At 39.7% G+C, this 22,467-nt stretch overlaps 1 protein-coding gene across 2 annotated transcripts in view; it reads right to left on the bottom strand.

Annotated features, from left to right (window-relative positions):
- Positions 1-9,020: 9,020 nt before the first annotated feature.
- Positions 9,021-22,467, bottom strand: part of LOC106176875 (cilia- and flagella-associated protein 337) — a 30,649-nt gene continuing 17,202 nt past the window's right edge. For both annotated transcript variants that reach the window (XM_087006468.1, XM_087006467.1), the window contains 24 exons: positions 22,153-22,307; positions 21,798-21,867; positions 21,250-21,406; positions 20,702-20,792; positions 20,130-20,263; positions 19,361-19,480; positions 19,010-19,118; positions 18,677-18,741; positions 18,282-18,346; positions 17,823-17,982; positions 17,308-17,465; positions 16,776-16,940; positions 16,213-16,328; positions 15,722-15,794; positions 15,140-15,331; positions 14,550-14,898; positions 13,878-14,012; positions 13,301-13,452; positions 12,876-12,938; positions 12,532-12,658; positions 12,201-12,319; positions 11,608-11,740; positions 10,792-10,901; positions 9,021-10,520 (listed from right to left, as the gene is read on the bottom strand). In XM_087006468.1, the coding sequence (XP_086862594.1) occupies positions 10,383-10,520; positions 10,792-10,901; positions 11,608-11,740; positions 12,201-12,319; positions 12,532-12,658; positions 12,876-12,938; positions 13,301-13,452; positions 13,878-14,012; positions 14,550-14,898; positions 15,140-15,331; positions 15,722-15,794; positions 16,213-16,328; positions 16,776-16,940; positions 17,308-17,465; positions 17,823-17,982; positions 18,282-18,346; positions 18,677-18,741; positions 19,010-19,118; positions 19,361-19,480; positions 20,130-20,263; positions 20,702-20,792; positions 21,250-21,406; positions 21,798-21,867; positions 22,153-22,307 (3,156 nt within the window). In that variant the 3' untranslated portion in view covers positions 9,021-10,382. The remainder of the gene's footprint in view (positions 10,521-10,791; positions 10,902-11,607; positions 11,741-12,200; positions 12,320-12,531; positions 12,659-12,875; positions 12,939-13,300; positions 13,453-13,877; positions 14,013-14,549; positions 14,899-15,139; positions 15,332-15,721; positions 15,795-16,212; positions 16,329-16,775; positions 16,941-17,307; positions 17,466-17,822; positions 17,983-18,281; positions 18,347-18,676; positions 18,742-19,009; positions 19,119-19,360; positions 19,481-20,129; positions 20,264-20,701; positions 20,793-21,249; positions 21,407-21,797; positions 21,868-22,152; positions 22,308-22,467) is intronic.

Raw genomic sequence — 22,467 nt, 5'->3', positions numbered from 1 at the left:
GAAAGGCTGATCGGGTCCAAGACGTCATGTAGGAGGCGCCGTCGACAGCTCGGAGCTGAAGGGAAAATGCCAGCCCGAGTGCGCAGTGTTCCCCCGTGTATGATCGGGGCAGTGTTATGTTCTTATTTTGTTTTAGTTCGGTCCGCCGGACGTGTCCCTTTGCATGCAGCTACCGGAAAGCGAAAAGAGACAGTAATGGTGAAGGACGTCCTAACCCTCGATCACGGTGCTCCCCTAGGAAACCTCCGCTCCCGCCGAGGCGAGACTGGGAACTTCCCATGGGACAGACGGGTCCAGGGCGTAGATAATGCAGGAAATGCGCCACGGAAGATTAACCTTGCTCTTTCAGAGCTAACAGTCACAGGTTCCGGGTCCGCGGGGTTTACTGCCGCCAAGATGTTCACTGATTGAACTGAAGGCCTCAGCGTTCCCCTACGATCTCGCCGCCCGTGGGTGGAAAAAGTGCCAGGACTGAGTTGTTGTGTGCATGAACCGTACCCGTGAGATTTTGCTGGTGGAGAGTGTCGCCGTGTCCACTTCAGAGTCGAGTCGTCGAACCAGGTTCACAGACCGAGGGTACAGTCTGTGAATCCCATTCAGGTTCCGTTCCCGCGGCTGCGGCCGTGTGATGCGTACCGAGCTCCTCTGCCATTGCGAATAACAGCCGGAATGCTGAGAAACTGAACAGACGCCCACCATGAAGATATCGTCGCCATCCCCTAGATGACGCCGTCGCGTTCAACGGTCGTCGTTATGCCGTCCCCAGGCGTAAGATGTCGTCGCCATCCCCTAGATGACGCCGCCGCGTTCAACGGTCGTCGTTATGCCGTCCCCAGGCGTAAGATATCGTCGCCATCCCCTAGATGACGCCGCCGCGTTCAACGGTCGTCGTTTCTACCATGAAAATAGAAGCTGATTTGCGCTACGCTACCATGAAGATAGAAGCTGATTTGCGCTACGCTACCATGAAGAAAGATGCTGATTTGCGCTACGCTACCATACCATGAAAAACGTTGCTCGATTTTATTACGAACTCTATGGCTTTAGGCCTTGTATATATCTCTTGAAATATCTCTTTTATTGAAAGCAAATTGGTGTATAATAATAATATTTGAACTGTAACCATATGCCTTTGTTGTTAATTTCGAAGGACCGGGATATACTTTCCCTGTTTCAACATCATATTCCCACGTCGCGTCCGGGGTCGTGCGCCGACGCGGCGACCTCGCGCGTTACATTGGTGGCAGCGGTGGGATTGTCCTTCGAAATGTGCTATGGTTACTTGGTCATGAATGGATGATAATTATTATAATTATTTTTTTTAATATCTCTTGTCAGAAGAAGTCAGAATGGAAAATGTTAAGGTAGACAACTTTGACCAGTCAAGTGAGAGTGAGGTCATCCTGAATCTGCGAGACCACGAGGGCCGCCACGCAGAGATAGACGGTGAGAGTGATACTTTGTTAGCGGGTCCATCACCTAGAAAGAGACTGGTGAGTTCTCCATTCCCACCTAGAGACGTATTTCCAGGCAGCACAGGAGTCCAGAAAGGAAGGCCAAGCGTAATTCCCGACCGCTACGATGGAAGCAGTCCGTGGTCCGATTACCTGGCGCACTTTGAGGGCTGTGCGATCATCAATGGTTGGAGCAGTTATGAGAAGTCAGCATTTCTCGCAGTCAGTTTGAAGGGAGAAGCTCAAGCCATTCTAAGTGATGCCCAAGCCGGGGGGAAAAGACTGTCCTACAAAGATTTGGTAGACTTATTACAGAGAAGGTTTGGTCCGGGAGAGGGAGCAGAAATCTTTGTGGCAGAGCTGCGTCATCGTCGAAGAAAACCAAATGAGAGCCTGCGAGAATTGGGACAAGCTATCCGAAGACTCACTGCCCTAGCCTATCCAGAGTTGAATGTGATGTCACAGGATCGCCTGGCCCGGGTACATTTCCAGGAAGCCGTGGTGAGCAAAGAATTGAAATCATGTATTTTTCAGGCTCATTGTAAGACTCTGGAAGATGCAGTGACGGTGGCAGCAGGCATGGAGTCATTTCTGGATGCAGAAAGACTGAGCGAGGCTGGTAAACGGCAACTGCGGGTAGTACAGAAGACTGAAGAAGACGAGACCCAGGTGAAAAGACTGGAGGATGAAGTCCATGCTTTAAGAAGAGAGCTTGCCGACCTCAGAAGATCCAAGCCTGTCTCATTCTTCGGTAAGCAGCCATTCAGGAGGGCAAAGGGAGTAATCTGCTACAACTGTCAACAGGAAGGTCATTTTGCCAGAGAATGCCCTCAACCAGCCAAGGAGGGAAACGGCCAGTGGTCCACCCGAGGGACCGGGAGAAGACCCAATACTCACTGAAGGTCCCAGTCAAAGAAGGACGAACAAATGTACATAATGTTTCGAATGGGTTATTTATTGTTGGTAAAGTTGAAAATGTTGATGTTTTATTTTTAGTTGACACAGGGTCTTCAGATACCTTTTTAAGCGTTGAGTGTTACAGAAAAATTGCCGTTGACAAGAAAACAGAACTCCGTCAAATGACAGAACAAGTACAGCAAGCCGATGGCAAGCCGCTACCCGTATTGGGCCGAATGAAAGTATCCATTGACGTGCAGGATCAACCCACTGAGTTAGACGTTATTGTGGCGGACATACAAAACCAAGGTATTTTGGGCCTAGATTTTCTGGTGTCAACAGCAAGCGTTCTAGACTTTCAAGGTTTCAATCTTCACTGTGAGGGACAAAAGCTGCCCTGCCTAGATCAAAATGCAGAGCCATTTTGTGCCCGCGTCCATATCAAACAGACCATCCGTATCCTGCCAGGTCATGAAGTAGTGCTACCTGCAGTACGCGGACAGACAAGCGGTCTTGCAGAGACGACCCAGGGACTTATGGAACCCCTGGAAGAAGGTGGACTAGCATCACGAGGACTGATGGTGGCCAGACTTCTGGTTGATCTCACTGCAGAAGAGTTCCCAGTTCAGGTTTTCAATCCGGGGGAAGAAGCAGTGATTCTGTACAAGGGGACTACAGTGGGTACTCTTTCTACTGTGGAAGATAAAGACATCGCAGTGATCAAACGAGGGGGACTTAAGGTACACACTCTCCAAAAGACAAATGAGAAAATGGTCCTCCCTGAGTTTCTCCTTGATTTGTTGGAAAGAAGCACGAGCTGTCTAGACCGACAACAGACAGAGGCCATTAAACGATTGCTTACAGAGTTCCAAGATGTCTTTGCAAAAGATGACTTCGACCTTGGCTGCACGGGCATCGTACAACATTCTGTTAACACTGGAGATGCAACACCTATTCGTCAGGGATACCGAAGGTTGCCTAGATCACAGCAAGATGAAGCTGATAAACATGTGCAAGAGATGTTAGAAAGGGGCGTCATAGAGCCGTCTGCGAGTCCGTGGGCATCACCGATCGTGCTGGTGACCAAGAAAGATGGGTCTACACGATTTTGCGTTGACTACCGGAAACTGAACTCTGTCACCGTGAAAGATTCGTACCCTCTCCCGAGAATTGATGACACATTTGACGCACTGTCGGGGACAGAGTGGTTTTCTACATTTGATTTGGCCAGTGGCTACTGGCAGGTGGAATTGGATGAAGATGCCAAGAGGAAATCAGCGTTTGCTGTCCGAGGCGGGCTTTTTCAATGGAAGGTTATGCCGTTTGGGATGTGCAACGCGCCAGCCACCTTTGAACGACTCATGGAGCAAGTGATGAGTGGGCTCCACTGGAAAATTCTCCTCGTGTACTTGGACGACATCATAGTCTTTGGAAAAACGTTCGAAGAGGAGGTAGAAAGGGTCAAAGAGGTCTTCCGTCGTCTCCGAGAGGCCAAGATGAAGTTGAAGCCAAAGAAATGCCACCTGTTTCAGTCAGAAGTGAAGTACCTCGGTCACGTTGTCTCCAAGCACGGGGTTAGAACAGACCCAGACAAGATCGAGGTGATAAAGGAGTGGAAAACCCCCGGAACGGTAACGGAAGTTAGAAGTTTTCTGGGGTTAGCGTCCTATTACCGGAAGTTCATAAAAGGGTTTGCCAATATAGCCAGACCCCTACACCGTTTGACAGAGAAGGGAAATCTCTTCCTATGGAATGAAGAGTGTGAAGACTCTTTTCAAGAACTGAAGCAACGACTTATTTCTTCCCCCATTCTTGCTTATCCAAGCATTGAAGGTCGCTACATATTAGATACAGACGCCAGTAATTTTGGTATGGGTGCAGTGTTGTCTCAAGTCCAAGAGGGACAAGAAAAAGTTATAGCCTATGCTAGCAGGGCCTTCACAAAAGAAGAACGAAACTACTGTGTCACAAGAAAAGAATTTCTGGCAGCAATTCATTTCATGAAGCATTTTCGCAGCTTCCTGTATGGACAAGATTTTACTTTGCGTACCGACCATGCAGCCCTGACTTGGCTCCTCAGAATGAAAGATGCCGAGGGACAGTTGGCCCGGTGGATACAAGTAGTAGAAGAGTACCAACCTAACCTAGAACATCGAGCTGGAAGGAGTCATGGCAATGCGGATGGGCTATCCCGTTACCCTTGCCATCAGTGTGGACGAGAAGAAGAACCCGAACAACAGGGCCGTGTGATGAAGAGACGCTGGATTCGCCAGGATCAGATGCACCCTCAACCAGCTCACATAAGAAGTATCTCCATTGCCCCTTTGGTGAAATTAGAAGAGATGGCCGAGGCCCAGGGAGAGGATGCAGATATCCGACCAGTTCTAGTAGCCATGCGTAAAGGATCTGGACCATTAGAGTATGGCCAGGAGCCATGGTCTCCAGCCATCCGCACCCTTGTAGCTAAATGGGACCAGTTGTCTCTAGAATCTGGAGTGTTATGCACAACAGAAGAATCAAACGATGGATCGGTGACAAGACCCCTAGTGATTGTCCCTAAGGTATATCGAAAGATGATCCTGGAGCATTTCCATTCGCATCCTACTGCCGGTCACATGGGTGCAGAGAGAACATTAGCCAGGATTCAGGAACGATACTGGTGGTATGGTGTAGCCAATGATGTAAGGTCCTGGTGCAAAAATTGCAGAACTTGCCAAAAGCAACAGACATATGGAAGAAAACCTAAGGCGCCATTACAACAGTTTTTCGTGGGAGCTCCTATGGAACGGATAGGAATGGACATCTTGGGACCATTAAACCAGAGTAACCGAGGTAACCGAGTTATCTTGGTGGTATGCGATTATTTCACCAAGTGGGCAGAAGCATTTCCATTGCCAAATCAAGAGGCCAACACAATAGCCAAAGTCCTAGTGGAGGAGGTCTTTACAAGGTTTGGGACACCTGGCAGCATCCACTCTGATCAGGGTAGAAATTTTGAGTCTACAGTTATGCAAGAGGTCTGTGCCATGATGGGTATAAACAAGACCAGGACCGCTCCCTTTAACCCCAAGTCAGATGGCCTTGTGGAACGCTTCAATCGGACCCTAATAAACGGCATAACTAAGTTTCTAGAACCCAGCAGGAACCAGAAGGACTGGGATGAGAAGATTCCGCTTTTCCTAATGGCATACAGAAGCTCTAGACATTCCAGCACTGGCGAAACGCCCAACATGATGATGCTGGGAAGAGAAGTAGACTTACCCGTCCACGCAATGATTGAAGAGCCACCCTCGGCAGATCAAAACCAGACAGATTACGCATACAATCTTCGAGAAAATCTGACAGAAGTATGGAGGAGAGCGACGGAGAAACAACAGAAGAGTGCTGTAATTCAGAAACGAAATTACGATTTAAGAGTCCACGGAGACGTGTTCAAGAAAGGCGACTTGGTGTGGTACTGCAATCTCACGAAGAAGAAAGGTGTCAGTCCAAAGCTTCAACCCAAGTGGCTAGGTCCCTATGAGGTCGTGGAGAGATTGTCCGCCCAAATTTATCGAATACAGCTGAATTCCAGAAGTCCACCTAGAGTAGTACACTACGACAATTTGAAAGCGTGTTACTAGGTGGACGTACAATTAAAATGTAAATTCTATTTTTTTGTCACGTTTCAGTGCCCTTGCTGACCTGTCGTTTATGCCAAGCCTCTTTCACTCAAAGAGACAAGAAGAGGAAACATGAGCAAGAAATCCATGCATTCTGTAATCTGTGCCACAGGATACTGATAAACAAGGACTACCTGGAAAAACATCTGCAAAAGCGGCATCCTCTACCCACTGTACAAATTGCACACATCAATAGCCCCTTGGTAGTGAAGGTCAGCCTGGAAGAAGAGGCATCTTTGGAACAATCACCAGAAGAGTCAACACCTGCGCTAGACCCACCTGCAGTGAAGGAGGAAAAAGAAGGCGTGCAGTTGAAGCCAATACTACCCAAAGTTTACAGCAGACCAGCCCCTGGAGGGAAGAACATCAAATTCTCAGATCCCCCAGAGTCACCTCCCACAGAGTGGACAGATGAAGAAGAAGATGATGATGAAGACGACGATCCAGATGATGAAGAGCCTCTGAGACCCAAGAGGTTGATAATTGTTAGAAGAATTAAGTACCCAGATGGGAGATTTGAACTCCGAAAGGAGTATCACTATTGAGAATTTTGTATGAAATTCTGAATGTCATTAAATAATTGAACGTTTTCTTTTTGGCTTCTGTTGTTCCTGTGAAGAAACTAATTTTGATTCGGGAGAATCAATTTTAAAAGGATGGGGGCAATGTAACGAACGGGGCTCCAATAGCTCTACACCGATGCCGACAAAAATTTACCAGTCCAACTTTAGTTGCCGTTCTAGAGCCGTTTAAAGACGAAAAGATGCCAAATACCCCATGATTTTATACAAAGAAAGAAACGTTAGATTTGTACCGCTGTACGGGAAAGAATCAACAATGACGTTCCAACCGTGTCGACGTGCCGTCAGAAAGTGTGACCGCGCGACCTGCGGTCATGACGTCACGGTCGCTATAAATAACCGCTCAGCTGATCGTTAGCGGCGTCTTTCAAGTTCTTCGAGTTGAAGCGGGGAAGAAAGAAAGTATCTTTGAGTGACAGTCATAAAGCACAAGAGAGAGACAAAAAGTGAGTGAAACGGGCTGCGGGTAGCCCTCGGGCTACCCGACGTAGTCGGGAAAAATTGTGAAAAATTTTCTTTTCGAAGATTAGTCTATTTTTTTTTGTAGTATTTTGGCTGACAGTTACGTCAGCTACATGTACCGTTAGTTTTTAGCGAGTTTCTTAACGCAATCCTGTAACTGCATTCGCCGTGACGCGCTCCGGAGGACAAGTGGTGGCTGTCAGATCATGGGATCCCTTGGTTGCAGATGTTTAGGATCCTGGCCAAGGAAGCCGCTGCGGCATGGACGATTTTGGGTGAAAGGCTGATCGGGTCCAAGACGTCATGTAGGAGGCGCCGTCGACAGCTCGGAGCTGAAGGGAAAATGCCAGCCCGAGTGCGCAGTGTTCCCCCGTGTATGATCGGGGCAGTGTTATGTTCTTATTTTGTTTTAGTTCGGTCCGCCGGACGTGTCCCTTTGCATGCAGCTACCGGAAAGCGAAAAGAGACAGTAATGGTGAAGGACGTCCTAACCCTCGATCACGGTGCTCCCCTAGGAAACCTCCGCTCCCGCCGAGGCGAGACTGGGAACTTCCCATGGGACAGACGGGTCCAGGGCGTAGATAATGCAGGAAATGCGCCACGGAAGATTAACCTTGCTCTTTCAGAGCTAACAGTCACAGGTTCCGGGTCCGCGGGGTTTACTGCCGCCAAGATGTTCACTGATTGAACTGAAGGCCTCAGCGTTCCCCTACGATCTCGCCGCCCGTGGGTGGAAAAAGTGCCAGGACTGAGTTGTTGTGTGCATGAACCGTACCCGTGAGATTTTGCTGGTGGAGAGTGTCGCCGTGTCCACTTCAGAGTCGAGTCGTCGAACCAGGTTCACAGACCGAGGGTACAGTCTGTGAATCCCATTCAGGTTCCGTTCCCGCGGCTGCGGCCGTGTGATGCGTACCGAGCTCCTCTGCCATTGCGAATAACAGCCGGAATGCTGAGAAACTGAACAGACGCCCACCATGAAGATATCGTCGCCATCCCCTAGATGACGCCGTCGCGTTCAACGGTCGTCGTTATGCCGTCCCCAGGCGTAAGATGTCGTCGCCATCCCCTAGATGACGCCGCCGCGTTCAACGGTCGTCGTTATGCCGTCCCCAGGCGTAAGATATCGTCGCCATCCCCTAGATGACGCCGCCGCGTTCAACGGTCGTCGTTATGCCGTCCCCAGGCGTAAGATATCGTCGCCATCCCCTAGATGACGCCGCCGCGTTCAACGGTCGTCGTTTCTACCATGAAAATAGAAGCTGATTTGCGCTACGCTACCATGAAGATAGAAGCTGATTTGCGCTACGCTACCATGAAGAAAGATGCTGATTTGCGCTACGCTACCATACCATGAAAAACGTTGCTCGATTTTATTACGAACTCTATGGCTTTAGGCCTTGTATATATCTCTTGAAATATCTCTTTTATTGAAAGCAAATTGGTGTATAATAATAATATTTGAACTGTAACCATATGCCTTTGTTGTTAATTTCGAAGGACCGGGATATACTTTCCCTGTTTCAACATCATATTCCCACGTCGCGTCCGGGGTCGTGCGCCGACGCGGCGACCTCGCGCGTTACAATATCTTTAAGAGCATGCCCGTGACCTCATTTGCACCTCTATTATTGGGTTTGGACGTTAAGTCAATCCATGAAATCAATGCCCTTCACGCGCCGAACCAAAGTGTCGCAATATTTGTGCATTGTTCTATTGGCGTCAAGGTACATTTTCTACCAGACAAATTCGTGAATTATAAGCTATGTTCACAGTATCATAAGTATCATATCCATTTCTGGTGCCACGTCATGTATTTGCGCCATTGCAAAGTATTTGTCCCTTCTGATGCGACATTCAGCGCGTTCTCGACACGTTTTCAGTTGCGATGATGCTGCCTTTTTACCACACAAAGCTACAACAAATTAATAATAAAAAAGATTATAAAAGAAATGAAACAACATATGTTACTATAAAATTTTAATCCATTACAGCACTAACTGTACATAATTTAGCTAATGAAAATTATTTCTGACAATTATTTTATCTGCTACAGTGCTTTACATCTATACTGCATCACAGTTGCAAAATAAGTACAGTGTAAATATGCATAAAAATAATTCACTTGGACATTATCACATCATTCAAATATCAGAGGTCACCATTCTAATACGAGTAACTTTTCCTAAATGTATTTTTTTATTATAGCATCAACAATTCGCATATAAATTGTTTAGTTTGAAATACCTGGTACAAAAATATTTACCCTTTTTGTTTACATATCATATACAGCATACATCGTGTGTAATGAAAAATATTTACACTTTTATATTAAAAAGACATTTCACATCAAGTGTTCCATCTTAGAAACACACCTGTAGCAGAATCTTTTGCGTGGTTCTCCAAAAGCACCCATCATGCTTTTTTTGGCAGAATTTCATCAACTGACCATGTCAAGCCCAGTGCTTCCTATAACTTATTAGGGATCTCTTTTAGGTAATAGTCAGGGTATCAATTTGCCAATTACTCAAAAAAAAAAAAAAAAAAATACTGGTACAGCTATATTGCTAAGTTATTATTTACAATGTGAAAAGACATTTAGAAAGTTCCCTGTTGGTATTTTAAGAGTCACATATTACAGCTGGTCCATGATTTTATAAAATGAAGTATTTTCTGTTCAGTAAAAATAAGAAAATAATTTTCAGATAATCAGATTTTTTGTCTCTCTAATGATAAGTAAACAAAACAATATTAAAAGAGCTGTATAAAATTATCAATTTTCCGTAAATTGTGCCAATAAAAAGTACTAGCACATGCACTTATTGATGATCATTGTTTTGAATTTCAATTCAAATTCAATTCAATTCAAAGTACCCTTAAAATAAACCTCTTTAAGAAAAATTTTTCTTCACTTGGACAAAAATACTGAAGGGTAACGTGCATTACTCACTTCATTAGACATAAAATATATTGTTAGGCAGGAGGTAGTAATTGCATTACTAATTTTGGCATATGATATTGAGTTAAGGATATTTACAAACTGAACAAAATATCCTGCAATATAATTTATGTTTCATCATATTTAGGGTCATCAGTTAAACTTTGAATTTACAACATTTGTCAATCTTACCCTTCAAAGTTCATCACAGAATATTTATATAATATTATATGTAAATAAAACTGATCTAAAACAGCTTTAAGTCATAGACAGTTACTACACTGAACTCATTTCCAAAGAATTACCAATAAAATTATCAGTGCAACATTGTGTCTGTGTCCACTGCTATAGCTGTGAAAAAAAAAACATAAAAAAACCTTATAATTAGTAATTAGCTCTGGGAGCTGCCCCTGGACTGTTGAATTGGCTTTAGTTTCTGTGGTTTAGCAGGGGCCCTGCTTGGAGGAGCCTGGCTCTGGTTTGGAAGTGTAGGAATGGCAATTTTCCCTCCTCCTAACTTCTGTTTTTTCTAAAAGACAAATAAATCAAATAAATCAAACATATAAAGGACACAGTACAAAAGAACTGTCACATGTGCATGGTTGTATGAATGTGTACACTGTAAGCTAACTGCTGGTGAGATAGGTATATATATCCTGACACAAGGCATAATATAATCTGAAAAGTTGAAATAAGTAGCTACAATACTTTTGGTTTGTTCACTTCACTGGTTTCTCTAGAAATTAAAGCACCTCCTATTATTGCTTAAATGGGGATTCAAGAAATATTTATTTTCTCACCCCTCCTCCTTCTAGAACTGTCTTGTGGTATTGTTTCATCCTGGTCTCATAATCCAAGATATACTTGGCTTTGTAGAACAGAGTTTTCTCATCAAATGGAGTCTTCAAACCTGTCAGAAAGAAAACTTAATTTATAAAAAAAATCAACGCTGGTACAAGGGCATAACAATTCTTGTTTTCACAACAGACGCGATAAAATAAAAATTCTATTGATTAATTTATTAACTTTTTCATTAATTAATTTGAAATAATTTTTTTTAAAATGATTAATTGTAAAACCCGAGGTGATGAAAATAATCTAAAACATAAACAGAAAAAGACACTAATTTGTCTCAACGCAGGACAGAAAACATAAAAGAGAAAATTTATCACTAGGTTCAGAAATCAAAGAAATGTTCTTTTTGTACTGTGCGAAACTCATATCTTTAAAAATGCCATTTTTTTGAAGCAGATGCCTTCATCTTTACATGTATTTCTAAACATCCGTTACATATAAAATGATCATTAGAGGTGATACTTCTCTGTGTGAGAAAATTATTTTACCTGAATTCCTTTTACTAGTACACTGTAACTATATCTCTTCCTAAAACATTCTTAAGAATTTGTTCTTTATTTTTCATTGGATATATCTTTGATTATCTTAGATGGTTCTACAGATATTCCACCAATTTAGAAAACATTTCAGTATGTAAAGTGATTCTATTCCGTAGTGATACATGTATTTTTCACAGTTACAGATCACTGTGCTGTGATGAAACTGTTACACAGCCCAAAATAAATAATCTATTTTATTATTATAATTATTAAATGACTTACTTTCAGCTAAAGCTGGTAACTTTACAGACTGTTCCTCATTGTTGGATCTCTCAGAGAAATACTTGTGTGGATGAGCAATGAAGTCTGGCTTGTCTATCTTATTGAGTTCCTGCAGCTCATTCATTTCCAGTGCCTAAAAAAATACAAGTGTTAGCAAAATATACCAAATAGGAATAATTTTCATTTATCTTGAAGTTCTCAAAAAAAAAAAAAAAAAAAAAAAAAAAAAAAAAAAAAAAAAAAAAAAAGGTTTCTGAAACACACACTCCTTCATATCATTAGTTGAGGGCAGTGATGTGCTGGTCACCAGCCCAGCAGAAAACCATCTGGGTGAAAGATATAAATTTTTATATAAATTTTGTATCACTCATGCAATGGAGACAGACTGATAAATTTCAGTTATTTCTTTCAAAGTTAGAAATCTAGAATTCCAAATAGGCTTTTATTGATAGAAATTTTATTTTCCTCAACATTTTAGTACACATACTGGTACATGTAAACTGATGAAATTTCCTATTAATGAATTTTTCAGCTATACAGAAATCTAGGACTCATTGTACTGGTATGCCTTTTAAGAAAGCACCACAACTTACAGCAAAGGGTCCTGCTGGTGGATCCCCTGTCCTCTCCCAGTGTAGATATGGCAGGTTAGGCATCACCTTGGGTTGTCTACGCTCCCGTTTGTGAGTCCTGGTCTCCTGGTATGTTTTACCTAATGAGGCAGGAAAAAGGTGTAAAATGGTATGTGTATGATAAAAAACACATGGGAAATATGAGAAATATACTGCCTGAGAGGGCATCAATCCTTTTTTCTAACTGAACAGAAGAGCAGTTTTTTCTTTAAACTTTTTACATAAAACAGGGGGGTTGTCCCAAGAAAAACTCCCACTCTGTCAATGTCCAATGTTGACAGGTATGGCCTACCTAGGCATGTTTTATCCCATGTGTTAAACCTGTATGTTTCTGGTTGGTCAGTTGCAGATTCTTCAGGCTCCCAATGGCTGTCTGCATCTGGTTCTATCATGTCAGTGTCAGCAAACTCTTCCTCTTCCTGAAATATTATGTGCCAGTATAACATTTACGGTAATAGTACAGTATTTCTCCTCTAAAATTTTTTGCCTCATTATTTAATTAAAAAAAATGTAGTAAATGGTACTTTCACTTAGCTTACTAATAGTGAAAAAAAAATCAACTGTTAAAAGTGCACGTATAATATAGCACTACAGTAATGAAATTTTAATCATTTTAGAACAGGACAGGTAACAAACCTCTTTGGTTTCCTCGTCTACTTCCATCTTTGGAACATATGGCTCTATTTTCCAGTGATCCTCCTGAGGAATACAATGAAATATAAGTAATAAATCAATGAATAAATTTTAAAAAAACTTATAATCTCAAAAAAGTCTGGAACATGTGTGATTATATATTGACTATCTCTTTGTCTGCCTCTGCCTCTCTCTCTCTCTCTCTTTATCATGCATTTCAAATCATAACAGGAACTAAGATGATACATTGTGCTTTGTTCAATATATGGAGAAAAAAGGGAGGGAGTCACAAAAATGTCATCAGAATGGTACCACATAAAGGAATTAAAATGGCCATGTTATTTTTATAGAACAATTGTACATGAAAGCATTGAGACCTATAACAATCATATACAATAATACACTTCAACTCTGTATCATTCCCTAACCTGTCCAAACACCCCAATCAAATTGCCATATATGTCCCAGAGCTGTACACTACAGTCCATGGAAGCGGACACCACCAGGAGGCGCTCATTCCTCTCACACATCACAAGACTGGTGATGACATCTACGTGAGGCTGCCACGATGCTGTCATAGCTGAAGTGGGGAACAACAGTGTTAATATTCTCATCCACCCAGTATTTGTAATACAGGTACATGTGCCATAACAGTACATATGCATGCACTACTACCACAAAAGAGAAAAAGATCAAACTGACACTCAACTTACAAAATGTAATGTGGCAAGGAGCCTATGTCACTATTGATATCATAAATCTACTACAGGCAAATGAATGTCCATGGTCTAAGAATTTACATGTTCAAAGCAAACAAATTCTGTTCGGTAATTTATCACATTTTCAAAATTTAACTGTCCTGGCTTCAACTTTACTTGCATTTTGGAAGCCCTGTCCAAAATTTGGCTTGCAATATGTGGTCATATGTTTTAGCTTACTACTTTATTATTGATATTATTATCATCTTATTTTTGGTATTGTTTTCATCTGATGAGCCATACTCACGTGGTTGATTTGTAACAACATCATCAGCCTGTCTGATACAATACTCTGAGATGTTCCACACCTTCATGTTACCATCCACATCACCAGTCACCAAGTACTGGTTATGCTGGTCTGTAGCCATGATCACACTGGCAGCTGAAATAATAAGATATGTGTTTAATTTGGTTTCATACTTTTAGCACCTTGTGTACTGTCATCCCCGAACTGACACACCTTAATTTACTATTTTCCCTTAAATTGTCTCACCCATCACATTATCACCAAATGCTACTGACACTTAAATGACATGCTGAGTCCTGTTACGTATTATAATAGTAAGTATTTCAACACACTACCAGTGATATGCTTGTTGTCAAAGAGATTCCAGAATTATAAGGTTCAATATGGCAGGTATCATGGACTACCCAGCATTAAAAATATGTAACAGAATTATAGGGTAAAATCACTGGGTTACACCTAATGGGTTTATACATTTTGAAATAGGTTCATCAGCTTGTTAATTATATGATATGTAACACTAGGAGAGGGGTGAGTTGCCACTTGTGACACAAATGGCACCAAATTAAGATATCAGACTGATATTCAAACTTATCTGTATCCCAAATTATAACTATGTAGTTTGTGACAAAAGAAAATCTGTGGCTTATAGTGCATTTCCTTTGACTTTATTACCTTGTGGATGTGAGACAAACTCCCCCATGAGAGTACCAGCACTTGTAGAAGTGTTCCAGAACCTGACCCAGCCATTTCCACCGCAAGACACCAGATTTGCTGTCCCTGACGCCGAGTGAGTCTTCCTAGCTTCCAGGAACAGAACCCTGGTCACTGCGTACTCGTACCCAGTCTGATCCTCGCTGATTGCTGCCACACTCATGCGAGATTTGGTTCGTTGCGGAGATGCACGTGATAATGGTGTAGGTGCTGTGCCAGGTGTTGGTGCATTGCGAGGTGTCGTTGCATTCCTTGGTGTGGGTGGGTTGCGAGTTGGGCTCACACTTTCAAAGGTGCCTTCCCTAGTCAGCTGAAAATAAGTACATGAAGCAATAATTATTTTTCAAATATGACATACGGATTTTGTCACTTGACAAAGTGTTTATGTATTTAAAGTATTATATTAACTGCCTTTTGCTAATTGTCTAGATATGAAACCCTTCTGCTTCTAAAGAAAATAAATAGATTAAAGGAAAAAAAACAACAACAAAAACTATGACCAAACACTATTCCTTCTCAATCTCTGGTAACAATCTAACAAAGCCCAATACCTCTCTGCTTGCTCTACTTGGTATTAAAGTGGACCTCCTGTTTTTGTTGGTCACTTTCTTGGCTCGCTGGTTGAGGTGCTTGGAGGCATGCTCAGAATTCATGTTCCAGATGACTATCTCACCATCATATGAAGCTGTGGCCGCTCTGTTAGGGGGACTGAAGCATGCTGTTAGTATGTCATCTTGATGTTCCTTGAAAATGAATTTTTAGATTGTTTTACTCTTTCTGACATTTAAACTTCAAAGTGCTGGATTTTATGCTAAGGCTCACATGGCTCATCTTTGGTATGCATCTTACAAATAATTTTTTTATAAATTTGCATTAAATATCAAACAACTTTTTTATTCAATATTAAAGAGTAAAAAATTTGAGCTATCAATTTATATGACATGGCTCATATGGTGCATCTTTGGTACAACTACACAGACCAAATTTTCTCAAGTTTATATGAAAAATGCATTAATCATAAGAGGCAGTTTTGCACTTCATCAAATAATTTAACATGCCATTCTTCTAGAAGTTTGTTGTGATAGAAAATTAAAACCTTGTTACATGTGACAATACAAAGTACTAGTACATACCTGGCCTCCTTTCCAATCCGAGGGCAACACGTGGAAGTCTTTCAGGTTGTTTTGACGGAAGATTGTAATATGCCTGGAACCGAAAATAGCAGAAATACAGCAAATTACAATACAACATATTCAATGATATATCATTGCACTTCTTGTTTATTTACAAATTATTGGTGTGTGGCAATATGGTAGGTGTGACAGTATGTTAGCTAGGTGTGACAAAAAAGTGATGTGACAACTTGTACTACCTTGATATGATATCAAATTAAAAAAAAAAACAATAATAAAAAATGGTAGTAATGTTTAAGACAAGAAATGTTTTAGATTACATCTTTTAATAACACTAATTGCTATGTATATGTGACATTGTTTAACAAGGCACCCTGTAATCTGGTCATGGGCATATACATATATACTAGGTGAGTAAATATTCCATATGTAATAATGTAAGGTGTGACAGTGATATATGTAAGTAAAATGTGCTAGATGAGATGCCTTACCTGGCCCATCCCACCACAAGGACATTTCTCTTCAGCACTATAATCTGACCAATATCTGCTGGATGACCCTCACTACAGTCCAGTGTGTGGTAACAATGACCATTGAAGTCCCAGATCTAGGATTTAATGTAAATATGATTAGGATCAAATACTCAATCTACTACCAATAGACTATTCTGTTAACGGCTAAATGTTGAGCAACATTCATTAATGTTTGGCCACACTTTACTGTTGCTCTTTTTGTCATGATTTTATTAATCTTGTCACACTTCCCCTTACTCATCATTCCTTGTTCCAATCCTTCTCCCCTGAACTCAACATCATCAGAGCTTTTTCCATATCATCTGTTTGACAACCCCTACCCCAAAATATGATCCCCTCTGGATTGTTGAATAAATCATTCCACAGACAGTTTTTATCTAAATATTTTCATACCATCTACTTTATTAATATCTACATAAAAATGTCTGTTAAATAATTAATTCCACACTCCATGTATAACTACCAGACTAATGAACTTTTTAAAGACCACACGATCCCTTATCCAATCTCTTCTAACTCACCTTGACTGTTCCGTCTGTGCTCCCAGTGTACAATCTGGTCTCACTCTGGTCCAGCGCCAGTGCTGTCACCTCGTTGGTGCCATGTGTGTTAGTGAACTGCTTTACTTTCTGTCCTGTGTCTATCATCCAGACCACCACAGTGCCTGCCTGACAGGAACTGATCACCTACACAGGAAATTATAGACCAAGTTTCATGGGCATGTGTGTAAGATGTGACAGTAAGGTGTAATACAATTGGGTTTGGTGTGACAGTTTTGTATAATCAGTTATCTTTGACAATTTTACGTGTAAGTGAGAGATTGTGTTGGGTGTGAGAGGGTAATGAAAAACAATGTTGATAAAGAGCAGACAAGATATCAGTATGATGTAAGAGTGGATGGACAACTCAATGCGTCAAGTGTGACACATTATATATCAGCTTGTTACAGCTTGTCGATAACACATGTATACAGAATTTTTTTAAAGTTAGACCCATGCTCAGAAACTAAAATTAAAACCAAATTTAAAACTAAAATCAAAACTCAGAGGATACCTGATTGTATAGAGAGTTGTAGATGACACTACAGATTGGTTTCTCATGGCTCAGAATCCTATTTTTCACCTCTGCCTTCATTTCCATCAAAGTCAGCTGATAGTTAAATGTGATGAATAGTCTGTTTCTGATCTCATCCAAATATAGAACACTGTACACTGAAATTATGAATATTATGAAATTAATATCATCAAGCTTTGAATAATTTAATGCTGACTCAGACATACAAAAGGACCTCATGCACTGTCCTGGATAAAAAAACTATGAAAAATGTAAGCAATAAGTACTGCAATTATAACACAATGATAAAAAAAAATTGATATGAAAAGAAGGTACAAACAGACATCCCATCAGCCGTAATCACAGTTCCTAAATAAGCAAGTTCAATTACATAGAAAAAAACAAAGCAAATCAATCAGTGCAGCTGCATCTGGTAAAAAAAAAAAAAAGCTGGCACTGCTGTGTATAGATTTAAAATATACAACAACTTCTTTGGCTAATAGGCCTATACTAACCTTCTGGTCCTTTGGGGAACATGCCAGCCAGCCTCTGTATGCACACCTGGAGCTGGACATCCCATATCCTCAGAACTTTATCCTTGGAGAAACTGATCAGCTGGCCACGAGTGGTGTTGAACTGGACCTGTATAACACTGGCCATGTGGCCTCTTAGTACCTGCAGGAGGGGGGTGGTAATAATAAAAATAAAAATTATAAAAAATAACAATTTGTAGAAGTTTACTGTATTTTCTTTGCAAAATATGTAACGTATCTGTAAATTGAAATGAATAAAGGAATTTGTCTGCACTTGTTATACTTACAGGAACTAAGTCCATGCTACCTTTTCTTTTATCTAAATGCTAAAAAATATATTTTCATTTATATCTATAATTTCTATACATAAGCTGCTTTTCAATCAAACCAACACAAAAAGACGAACAACAATGTGAAGCAAGGAAATCCAATCTCTCATACCCCGTTTGGTTTGGAGACAACATATGGGTTCCACAAGCACACCTGGTGGTTTACCCCAGCAGTGGCTGACAGGAAAAATAAGGATCAAATGTACAAGTCTGACTTTGAGTAAATGACCATTTCAGTGGTAGTTCTTAATAAATAATTTTAAGAATCTATCAGAGTTACTATGGCAATACATTCTGTTGATGTTGTCACAAAACAACTAAATCCTAGATCTTAATGCTCTAAATACTTATATTTGAATATTTAAAAAAAACACATTTACTTTTCTTTCAGCTTGCTTTAAAAATCTCTGATCAAAATGTGTAATATTATGCAAAATAAATAAATAAATAAATAAATAAATAAATAAATAAATAAATAAATAAATAAATAAATAAATAAATAAATACCTATGAGATTGAGTCCCTCATGGTAGTCCAGCCCATTAACTCCCTGGGAGATGTGGAAGGCAGTCCTGGAGATATTTATATAAAAAGTTATATTAAAACATATCTAGAGAATCAGTAGATACTCTGATTTGTTTCTTATCCATGTAAATGACCCCTTAGATCCAGAGTGTCACACTAAATTGAACCATCCAGGACATATAATGACTGTTACACCTTATATATAATAAACAGCAAAAAGTTTTCACTTTATTAACAGTACATGTTCACCCTGTTTAAACAACTGAGAAAATGATGACATTAAAAGGTGCTTTCTATGTTTGGACTGTTATTTACGTTTTCATGGCACGTAATGAATCCCCCTTCTCTATCCAACCAATCACAATGGCCCTTGCATTACTGGTTGACACACTGATGAAAGCATCCAGGTTGGGAGCATACTTAACTATAAAATAATTAAATAATTTTTTAAAAAATTGATTTATTTGGATCAAAATACTAGTTATCACTCATACCTTTCATTCAATCAAACATGGATCTCTGTAAAATAATAAACCTTATCAGTTATGATATGTGGTTACGCAGTTTAAGTGAACTGTCTTTAATAAATGGCAATATTATAATATTTGAGTTCTAAAATATATACAGCTTTGTATCGTGCTGCAACCTTGACCTGCTTTTACTGACCTTGTCTGACCCACTCTGAGTGTCCGTGGTGCCTGATATATCTGGCATTTTTATACTTGGCCTTCTCTCTGTTATCTATTGTCCTGGAGATTTCTTTGAGCTGGATATTGAGAGTGGTCTCTGAAAAAAAAAAAAAACAGTTCAACTGAAACATGATTGTGTAGAGCTACATATTCAGGTATTTTTTTCTGTATGTCACTGTATAAAGTAAACAATACTACAGCTTAGTTACTGCTGTCTGGATGGGATGTTCTTAATTGAACAAGTCAACCTCTACAATAGCATAACTAACATACTGTCATATATGTTACTAATTAAAAATTTAAATATCCTACATGCATATTCAAGCATCTACATGTTTCAGGGGATTTTAAAACATGTAGCTTGTCCAACATTCTTTGTCACACCTAAAACAATGATCCTTGTTCCAGTAGGAGCACTTGTTCTTAAATTAACAATATTCATATCCCCCATATGGCAGTCTATATCTGTACAGCATCATCCAAAACGTCAATTTTTACTAAATTTACTTTGGTTTCAACCAGCAAGAACAATGGCTTTATCAGAGCACTTTTAATTTGCTACTGTCACGCCTATCACTTTTTACCTTTCTTCTGCAGTGCTGGAGAAGACAATCATTTTCACACCTACCACAATTTACATTGCTTCTTCCCTGCAGGAGCAGTTCAACAATGTCACAACTAGCACAATTTACCTTGCTTCTCCCCAGCAGGAGCAGTCCAACACTGTCACAACTAACACAATTTACCTTGCTTCTCCCCAGCAGGAGCAGTGGGTCTCTCAAACAGAGCAATGTTGGCAGTGCTGAAGAGAAGAGCATTGACACAACCACCCACATCTCCCCACACTATGACAGCCTCATTGGTATTCTTAGGGTTAAACCTGAAACAAAAATAAAATCTTAAAAACATCAAGATTCCCTGACATCTGTCTGACTGTTAATGGACCTCTGAGTTTTAATTCAACCGAAATCGTGTAAGCAGTAGAATTTGAATTGATCAATGCAACCCTTGAACATGGACAGAAGGATTTTATAGAGTGTTTTGAGCATAATTTATTTTATCATTAGCTAATCAGCATAATCAAGTACTTATCAAAATATGGAAATTCACTTTTTTAAGTAAATTCAAGACTTGTGTATTATTTCATGCAACATATCTGAATAATTGTAAAGAAAACAAATTATTAACGATTGATAAAAAAAATTTTAAATCTGATTCTTTTTTCTGTAAAGACATACTTATTTAATAAAAAATACCTTTTTGTTATTTTATCTCTTTGCTTAACAGTAAATTCAGTGGAGGCTTCTATTTAACCTACCAGTAATCCAGGCAGAGAGGGGTATGCTCCAGTCCCTGTACTTTGTACTGGCAATTGAACTCAAGTTTGTTGGAACTCATGTCATAGAATGCTGAAAGAGATATTTTGAAATCATTGAATATGTTAATGATTACGAATAACTGATAAACATCTAAATCAAATAAATTAATATAAATCATCTCTACATACCAATGAAAATTCATATGAACATGTGGTGTTTGTGATATTGAAACTAATCTGAGAAATAAAAACACAAAACCAATTATAATACAATGCACATATATACATCTTATATTATAGAATTTTTAACCTTAAGAAAAGAGAAGGATTTGCTTTAATCTCTTATCACAATCCTTCTCATAATTTTTTTTTATTGAACTTAGGAAATGTTAATTACAGTATACAATACTTCTTTTTTACCCCACGCTTACTTCTCTCTCACACACTTCTCCTCATAATTTTAGTCTGCATCATAACTAAAATAAAAAACACAAAATCACCATTTTTAAAAATGTTTGTTTGCATCTTTTTTCTGAAAATTAACTCACCTATCTCTTTGCTGGTAAAGGCAAGAGCAATTTTATTGATGTTTTGCAAGGGTACAAAATGGGACATCCACAGATCTCTCTGCCTGCAGGATTCTGTGCCAGTCTTGATGGTTCTCTGCAGTTTCAGGCTTGGATCCCACATAGATACACAACCCTCCTAAATAGTGAGAGAGGGGTCAGTATTAAAGTCTTGTTAAACACTGAACTTTTTACCTGTGCCTGGCCATAAAGGAAATGACACTTGAGAATGAGTAAAGAATATTGTCTGATATTTGTTATTGTGTAATTTTTAAAAGAGAATGAGTAAAGCATCTTATCTAGCACTAGTTATGCCTCAAATATAGCATGTTGACTTGGTTGCTTCTAATCGTGACATATAATGATATACTTGTACATACTTGTCTCCATGAAGCCGAGAGCTTTAAATAGCAAATGATCACAGAGCAATAAATGTAAAAAAAAAAAAGCATTTCTATCATTGCATTTATTTGCATTTGCACTGACAGTTGTGCTGAAAAAATTACCTAATGCACGAATGACTTATTTACCTTACTAATTGCAATGTATCTGTTAATATTCTTCAGGTATGCAATCTTCTGTATTGTCTCCTTATGTGGGCTGAAAAAAGTCAACAACATTAAAAGTTCAGAGAGTAATTAGTGATAACAAAATATTGCTGTAGGTTTTGTAATACTGTAGGTTAGCATAAGGCATAAGGCTTTAAGGGAAAGGAAAGTATCAAATTCTGTTTCAGTGACTTTTTATTGCCAATGTTATGTCTGCTTTATCTCTGCATAAATGATGGTCCATTATTACTCAGAAATGGTATAAAATATGACTATTATATTCTCTTGGAATTCCTATTAAGAAGAGTTTTATATTAATATTATCATTTATTTTCACCTTGGTAGAGTTTTTAAATCCTTCCACTGAGGTACTTGTGTAGACTTCACTCTGTCATCTTTCTCATAGAACTCCAGCAACATGTGTGAAGCAAACTTATCCCAGTCTACCTGACCTTCCTTTGTCACATCAATCTTGTCAAAAAGTTCTGCATACTAGAATTGAAAAATAACAAAAAATGGAATAATTTGACTAAAAATACATGTAAATACCTTTTCATTACATTTTTCTATTTGTCAGCATGGTTTATTACATCCAAAACCCATCACAGAATTATAATCCACAAACCTTTTATATTTAGAGGCTGGAGAATTT

Source organism: Lingula anatina, chromosome 2 (genome assembly GCF_051362555.1).
Source record: "Lingula anatina isolate TDL-2025a chromosome 2, LinAna3.0, whole genome shotgun sequence".
Taxonomy (NCBI): Eukaryota; Metazoa; Brachiopoda; class Lingulata; order Lingulida; family Lingulidae; genus Lingula; species Lingula anatina.
This window is presented reverse-complemented; position numbering and strand designations above follow the sequence as displayed.